Raw genomic sequence first — 9132 nt, 5'->3', positions numbered from 1 at the left:
AAAAAAAAAAAAAAAAAAAAAAAAAAAAAAAAAAAAAAAAAAAAAAAAAAAAAAAAAAAAAAAAAAAAAAAAAAAAGAATTGAAATTCATGACTCAGTAACACATGTTAAAATGAGAATAAAGGGAATAAATTATCTTTAGATTACTGTTTTCCTCAGTGATATGTAAGGGTATTGATAGATAAGTTTGCATGTTGCAAGCTTTGGGACAATCAGTGATAGAAGCAGAGTAAATAAGTCTTCAGTTAGTAGCATTAAAAGATCAGAATGATAATATAATCCATCCATCTAAAAGAAGGCAATAACAAATAGTAGAACACAAATAGTACAAAAAGTAAGTTACAATAAATTTAAGGCAGAAATCTAATAAAATAAAAGTAAAAAATAAGTAGATACAGTAAATGTCAGTGAATAAAGTGCTAAGTGCTCTGGGTAAAAAAAATTATTGACAGACTCTTAAAAAATCTTAATAAAAAATAAGCTCAGGATGTTTAAAAGAGATGCTTGTAAAATATAAAGATACTGAAAGTTTAAGAATAAAATGATGGGAAAAATATCACGTACAACTAATAACAAAATAAATGCCAATGTAGCTATAATAATGATGTTAGACTATATATATATATATACACATATATATTTCATATATATATATATTATATAAAGCATTGCTGGTGATAAAAGAGATTGTAGTGATAAAGTATTCAATATTCAATTCATGGACAACATAAAAGAAGTGTAAATTCATATGTACTGAATAGCATAGCCTCAAAATAGGTAAGGTAAAAAGGAGGTAGGACTATAAGGAGTATTTTTTAAATTAGGATCTAAAACTAATAACTTTCTTAGAGGAGTTTAACATACTCTTCTAAATTAATTCAACTGGAATAACTAGGCAAAACTAAATGAATACACAACTATATAGATGATTTGGACAATTCCTAGGTATTAGACTTGATCCAATAGATACATATCACACTTCAAAAGTCCAGACTATTCCTTATTAGTAGGTATACCCAGGACAGAAATCTATTACATATTGTGCCATACAGCAAATGTTAACAAATTCAGGGGATTGAAAACGTGGACTATTTTCTCTGACTACAATTCATTTAAGAAAAACAATCAAAAGCAAAGAGAAAATAAAACATTACCCCTACGTTTGGAAATGAAGAAACACTGCGTCTCGATACAGATTGAAAGGTGCATGAAATTGACACACTCAACAGATTCCAGTCTATTTCTCCTTTCCCTCATGGTCTTCATGACTGGCACTATTATCCACTTCATAGCCTAAGGCATTATTTTTGGTCCTACTGACCTCACCTTAGCTCAGGCTTTCACCAATGATGATGCAGTTTTTTTGGCAGCTTGTCTCTTCACTCTAAAAAAGAAGTAAATTGATAATATTAGAATTAATAGGATAGTTTAACAATATTTTCTGAAATAAGTAAGACGGATTAGTCAGCTCCACTAGTTTCACCTGCAAATACATTTGTAAAGCAATGAGGCTCATTTACTTTCTACCCTCTGGAAATCACATTTCCCATCCCAAGCTAAAATTTCTGGGCTTAACTATGTTCTTCATTCACCTCTTACACTCCTCCTCTATTGCAGCATGTGTTATTAAAAATGGCATCTTCTAAGAATAGCTGTTGGCTTATTGCAAGTCACATCTTTCGTCTGTTTTTGTGTATCTTTTCTACAGATCCCCCTGCAGTGGAACCAGCATTCTTGGAAATCCGGCAAGGACAGGACCGAGGTGTCACTATGAGCTGCAGAGTACTGAGAGCCTATCCAATAAGGGTGCTGACCTATGAGTGGCGCTTGGGCAATAAATTATTACGGACGGGTCAGTTTGACTCTCAGGAGTACACAGAGTACCCTGTGAAGAGTCTTTCCAATGAAAACTATGGGGTTTATAACTGTAGCATCATAAATGAAGCTGGAGCTGGGAGATGCAGCTTTCTTGTTACAGGTAGGATTCCAGATATTATCTTCTTATATATTTTGTTTTTTTAGAGCAAAAACTTTTATACCTATGTCAATATAAGATTGAAAACATTTTATAAATTAATGGAGCATAGAACAGCTTGACTCCTCGAGTTTGAGCTCCTACACATTTATTTTCAAGGCAAGTTTAATAGTTAAAATAGTGCATGGGCCTATAAAATTACGTAGAACTTTATCTGAATTCTAGTAGAATTAGTGAGGGAGGTTGGTTACTGTATGAATTTCACATCACTTGAAAATTTGAATCTAACAGGAGAGAGCTAGGGAATAGAAGTATACAAAGATCCATACATTTGTAATGCACAGAACAAATCTTTCAAAATAACGCTGTTTACTGCTGAGACCTAAATTTAATTTAAAAAATTTTAAATTTTAGCTTTTACAATTATTTTACTCTTCCACTTACTGTAAATTTTGTATAGTCACCCCAAAGTATACTTCATTTAACTATACACCAAAATGTACAGAAACAATTATTCCTCTTTTAAAAAAAAACAATATGTTTATGATGTATGTTAGAGTAAGGGGCTAAAAGAGTGGAGTTGTGTTTACTTAGATATCAGAAGGCATGTGAGAATAGTTTCCTGCTAGGAAAAAGGAGAAAGTAAGCCAAGGTATTTTGGAAACTGTGATGAGCCTAGCTTATAGTATATTATCCAAGTTAAAGATAATTAACTGGATTGCTTGCGAGATGGCCAAATAGCAACAGCTCTAGCATGCAACTCCCAGCAGGAGCAACGCAGAAGGCGGGTGATCTCAACATTTCCAACTGAGGTACCTGGTTCATCTCACTGGGACTGTGGATAGACAGTGGATACAGCCCAAGGAGGGGGAGCTGAAGCAGGGTGGGGTGTTGCCTCATCCAGGAAGCACGAGGTGCCGGGGAACTCCCTCTCTTAGCCAAGGGAAGCGATTAGGGACTTTTCCTGGCACTCTGTCACTGTGGTCCAGAACCACCACCACAAAGACCAGCAAGCTAAGATCCACCGGCTTGAAATTCTCCCAGCCAGCACAACAGTCTGAGCTTCACCTGGGACATTCAAGCTCAGTGGGGGAAGGGGAATCTGCCATTGCCAAGGCTCATGGAGGCTGTTGTAACCTCGCCAGTGTAAACAAAGTTGACAGGAAGTTTACACAGAGACTGGGAAGAGCCCACAACAGCTCAGCAAGGCCTCTGCAACAGACTGGGTCACTAGACTCCCACCTTGCTGGGCAGGGCATCTCTGAAGAAAGGCAGCAGCCCATCACAGACTTATAAATAAAGCCCCCACCTTCCTGGGACAGAGCACTTGGGAAAAGGGGTGGTTGTGGTTCCAGCTTCAGCAGACTTAAATGTCCCTGCTTGGCAGCTCTAAAGGGAGAAGCAGATCTCCCAGCATAGCATTCAGGGGACAGACTGCCTCTTCAAGTGGCTCCCGGGCCCTTGCGTATCCTTACTAGGAGGACCCAGCAGGGGCTGACAGACACCTCATACACGAGAGCTCTGACTGGCATCTGGTGGGTACCTTTCTGGGATGAAGCTACCAGGAGGAAGGAACAGGCAGCAATATTTGCTGTTCAGCAACTCCTGCTGGTGATTCCCAGGCAAGCAGGGTCTGGAGTGGACCTCCAGCAAACTCCAGTGTACCTGCAGCATGGGGACCTGACTGTTTTCGAAGGAAAACTAACAGAAAGGACATCCACGTAGATCACCAATGTCAAAGACCAAAGGAAGATAAATCTATGAAGATGGGAAGGAACAGTGCAAAAAGGCTGAAAATTCCAAAAACCAGAATGCCTCTTCTCCTCCAAAGGATCACAACTCCTCACTAGCAAGGGCACAAAACTGAATGGATAATGAGTTTGATGAATTAACAGAAGCAGGCTTCAGAGGTTGGGTAATAACAAACTTCTCCAAGCTAAAGCAGCATGTTCTAACCCAATGCAAGGAAGCTAAGAACCTTGAAAAAAGGTTAGATGAAATGCTAAGTAGAATAACCACCGTAGAGAAAAACATAAACGACCTAATGGACTTAAAACACACAGCACGAGAACTTCATGAAAGATACACAAGTTTCAATAGCCAAATCAATCAAGCAGAAGAAAGGATATCAGCGACTGAAGATCAACTCAATGATGTAAAGCCAAAAGGCAAGATAAGAGAAAACAGAGTGAAAAGAAATGAACAAAGCCTCCAAGAAATATGGGATTTTCTGAAAAGGCTTAATCTACATTTGATTGGTATACCTGAAAGTGATAGGGAGAATGAAAACAATTTGGAAATCAACAACACTCTTTAGGATATTATCCAGGAGAACTTCACCAATCTAGCAAGGCAGGCCAACTTTCAAATTCAGGAAATACAGAGAACATCAGAAAGATACTCCCTAAGAAGAGCAAACCCAAGACACACAATTATCAGATTGACCAGGGTTGAAATGATGGAAAAATTGCTAAGGACAGCCAGAGAGAAAGGTTGGGTTACCAACCAAGGGAAGCATTATCAGACTCACAGTGGATCTCTCAGCAGAAACCCTACAAGCCAGAAGAGAGTGAGGAGTCAATATTCAACATCCTTAAAGGAAGGAATTTTCAACCCAGAATTTCATAGCCAGTAAACTAAGCTTCATGAGTGAGGGGGAAATACAATCCTTTACAGACAAGCAAATGCTGAAAGATTTTGTCAGCACCAGGCCTGCCTTACAAGAGCTCCTAAAGGAAGCACTAAACATGGAAAGGAACAACTGGTAGCAGCCAAAAACATACCAAACTGTAAAGACCATCAAGACTATGAAGAAACTGCATCAACTAACAGGCAAAACAACCAGCTCGCCTCAAAATGGCATGATCAAATTCATACATAACAGTATTAACCTTAAATGTAAATGCACTAAATGCCCCAATAAAAAGACACAGAATGGCAAATTGAATAAAAAGTAAAGAACCATCAGTGTGCTATATTCAAGAGACCCATTGCATGTGCAAAGACACACATAGGCTTAAAATGAAGGGATGGAGGAAGATTTAACCTACCAACCAAAAAAAAAGTCCAGAACTGGAGGAGTTCATCACAGCCAAATTCTACCAGAAGTACAAAGGAGCTGGTATCATCCCTCTGAAACTATTCCAAACAATAGAAAAAGAGGGAATCCTCCCTAACTCATTTTATGAGACCAACATCATTGTGATACCAAAACCTGGCAGAGACACAACTAAAAAAGAAAATATCAGGCCAATATCCATGATGAACATTGATGTGAAAATCCTCTGTAAAATACTGGCAAACTGAATCCAACAGCACGTCAAAAACCTTATCCATCATGATCTTAATAGGTTTCATCCGAGGAGTCAAGGCTGGTTCAACATATGCAAATCAATAAACATAGGTTCATCACATAAAGAGAACCAAAGACAAAAACCACATGATTATCTCAATAGATTGAGAAGGCCTTCGACAAAATTCAACGCTTATGCTAAAAAACTCTAAATAAACTATAAATGGAATGTAACTCAAAATAGTAAGAGCTATGTATGACAAGATCATAGAAAACAGCATACAGAATGGGCAAAAACTGGAAGCATTCCCTTGCAAACTGACACAAGATGAAGATTCCCTCACTCACCACTCCTATTCAACATTGTATTGGTGGTTATGACCAGTGCAATCAGGCAAGAAAAAAAAAAAGGGCATTCAATGAGGCAAAGAGGAAGTCAGATTGTCTCTATTTGCAGATGATGGCATATCTAGAAGACCCCATTGTCTCAGCCCCAAATTTCCTTAAGTTGATAAGCAACTTCAGTGAAGTCTCAGGATACAAAATCAATGTGCAAAAATCACAAGCATTCCTATACACCAGTGACAGACAAACAGCAAAATCATGAGTGAACTGCCATTCACTAGGCAAATAGGAAAAATCACTATCTTGAAAATGGCCATACTACCCAAATTAATTTATGGATACAATGCTATCCCCATCAAGCTACCATTGACATTCTTCACAGAATTGGAATAAACCACCTTAAATTTCATATGAAATGAAAAAAGAGACTGCATAGCCAATATAATCCTAAGTGGGGAAAAAAAAAAAAAAGACAAAGCTAGAGGCATCATGCTACCTGATTTCAAACTATACTAGAGGTCTATAGTAATCAAAACAGCATGGTACTGATACCAAAATAGAGATATAGACCAATTGGACAGAACAGAGGCCTTAGAAATAATGCCACACATATACAACCACCTGATATTTAACAAACCTGACAAAAACTAGCAAAGGGGAAAGGAGTCTCTATTTAATAAATTGTGTTGGGAAAGCTGGATAGCCATATGCAGAAAGCTGAAACTGGATCACTTCCTTACACATTACACAAAAATTAACTAACTCATGATGATTTAAACATAAAAGACCTAACAACATTAAAACCTTAGAAGAAAACCTAGGCAATGCCATTCAGGATATAGGCATGGGCAAAGACTTCATGACTAAAACACCAAAAGCAATGGCAACAAAAGACAAAATAGACATATGGGATCTAATTAAATTTAAGAGCATCTTCACAGTAAAAGAAACTACCGTTAGAAGGAACCAGCAGCCAACAGACTGGGAAAATAATTTTTGCAATCTACCCATCTAACAAATGGCCAATATCCAGAATCTATAAAGAACTCAAACGCATTTACAAGAAAAAACCCCATCAAAAAGTGGGCAAAGGATATGAATAGACACTTTTCAAAAGGAGACATATTTGCAGCCTACAAACATATGAAAAAAAGCTCATCATCACTGGTCATTAGAGAAATGCAAATCAAAAGCACACTGAGATACCATCTCACACCAGCCAGAATGGCGATCATAAAAAATTTGGAGACAACAGATGCTGGAGAGGATGTGGAGAAATAGAAACGCTTTTACACTGTTGGTGGGAGTGTAAACTAGTTCAACCATTGTGGAAGACAGTGTGGCGATTCCTCATGGATCTAGAACTAGAAATACCATTTGACCCAGCAATCCCATTACTGGATATATACCCAAAGGATTAAATCATTCTATTATGAAGACACATGCACATGTATGTTTATGGCGGCACTGTTTACAATAGCAAAGACCTGGAGCCAACCCAAATGCCCATCAATGATAGACTTAATAAAGAAAATGTGGCACATATACACCATGGAATACTATGCAGCCATAAAAAGCGATGAGTTTTTGTCCTTTGCAGGGACATGGATGAAACTGGACACCATCATTCAGCAAACAGACATAAGAACAGAAAACCAAACATCATATGTTCTCACTGATAAGTGGGTGTTGACCAATGAGAACACAGGGCCACAGGGAGGGAAACATCACACACTGGGGCCTGTCGGGCAGTGGGGAGGGGCTGGAGCAGGGATAGTCAGGGTGGGATTAGGGGAGGGATAGTATTAGGATAAATACCTAATGTAAATGACAGGGTTATGGATGTAGCAAACCACCATGGCCCATGTATACCTATGTAACAAACCTGCATGTTTTGCACATGTACCCCAGAACTGAAAGTATAATGAAAAATAAAATAAATTAACTATAATACTAAAAAATACTGTGCATTTCCATATATTTTATACTGGTATTTTAATGGTGAAGCCATAGCACTTCGATGAGGTTTAAATGAGCTTCATGAGCTTTAGTAGGAACCCAGATGCCTCCTACAGGTTATTTTTTACAAGTTCTAAAGGTTAATGTAGCACATTGATTTATTAGAATAAACCCATTTGTAAATTTGAAATTCCAAGCATTATCTATATGTATTTATATATTAATATGTAGACATATATATTTCTATTTTAATAGTTCTGTAATATAGAAAAGGATTTAATTAGAGCGTGCATTTCAGTTTACAACTGCAAGAAGCAGTCAGTAAGGAGAATCAACCTGGGAGATCTCAGGTCATCACCTACATTAGTAGGCTTTGTAGGTTTAAGCTACACATTGGCTTAAACCAACCCCAAGGGATGCTTCAACGTTGAAATGTTATGCCCATTACACAATATAGCCCAAAAAAAGATGTTTCTAGCAGCTTCATTATACAGGAAACCAGATGACAGGATCTACTGGCAAACTCTGTTGACAGTACCAGAGATTAATAAAGATCCAACTTTCTTTTTTTTTTTTTTGAACATGAAGACCCAGGAAATCTGCAGTAAATGCAGCATTTATTTATAAAGTTTTAAATTATCTATGTCTTTCGAATTGTTCTAATTGATATTCCTAAATATTTAGCAATCAACATGCTAGTTCTAAGCTATTGTAATTATGTTCCCACTAAATACACTTTCTTCATATTTCTTCCCTTTAATAGATGTGCTTCTGACATTATGTTTTCATTGAAATGTTTATGGGTGTCAAGAGACTAAGATTTCTTGACAAGTCATGCAAGGAAATAAATCATGTGAAAAAAAGCATAATTTTTCTATTTAGCTTTTTCATCTAGTTGCTTACATAAAATGTGAAAGTTCTCATGTAATAGTCTAAGCATATGCATTATTGCATGGTTTTATATAAAAAATAAGAGCAAAATAAAATAATTGATGTTCCCTATATAATCCAGGAGATAAAAGTAGAATGCCCTTCTAAGTTCCAGAAAGTACATTTACTCAGTTATATATACTTAGACTTGTACAACATTTAGGAATTTTGTCAGTGGAGACATTTTAAGATTCTTTTAAGTGAAAGATACTAAAGGAGTGTTTTTTTTTTTTTCCAAATGAGAACTGTGTGTGTATGTATGTGTATGTGTGTATACACAGACACATACATACATACACACACTAAATTTTTTATTGCATAACTATAAATTGTAATTGAGTATAAAACCACCAATATGTACTCTGATTTCTTTTTCACAATCAGGAATGCATGTAACAACTGTTTACTGTCTACTTACTAAGTATGAGGTACAAGATTAAACACCAGAAAGAGAACAATAAAAACTTTCTCTCAAAAATCTTGTCAGTTTTACATTTGCATAGTATCTTGCAGTAAGTTTGTTTTTACTTCTACTGCTCCTGTTAAGCCTTATATTCTCTTCTGGGACACTGCAGTTGATCTGATCTCTGAAATTTTCATCTTGTTGGGCTTTATTTTTTTTTTTTTTTTTT

General features: G+C 36.7%; 1 protein-coding gene across 1 annotated transcript in view; it reads left to right on the top strand.

Annotated features, from left to right (window-relative positions):
• The window catches only part of LOC108288041 (MAM domain-containing glycosylphosphatidylinositol anchor protein 2-like), a 735245-nt gene extending 733224 nt beyond the window's left edge, over positions 1 to 2021 (top strand). Inside the window, exon 9 of the mRNA XM_017506819.2 lies at positions 1708 to 2021. Coding sequence (XP_017362308.1) covers positions 1708 to 2021 — 314 coding nt within the window. The remainder of the gene's footprint in view (positions 1 to 1707) is intronic.
• The last annotated feature ends 7111 nt before the right edge of the window (positions 2022 to 9132 follow it).

This window comes from Cebus imitator, unplaced genomic scaffold (assembly GCF_001604975.1).
Source record: "Cebus imitator isolate Cc_AM_T3 unplaced genomic scaffold, Cebus_imitator-1.0 Scaffold361, whole genome shotgun sequence".
Taxonomy (NCBI): Eukaryota; Metazoa; Chordata; class Mammalia; order Primates; family Cebidae; genus Cebus; species Cebus imitator.
This window is presented reverse-complemented; position numbering and strand designations above follow the sequence as displayed.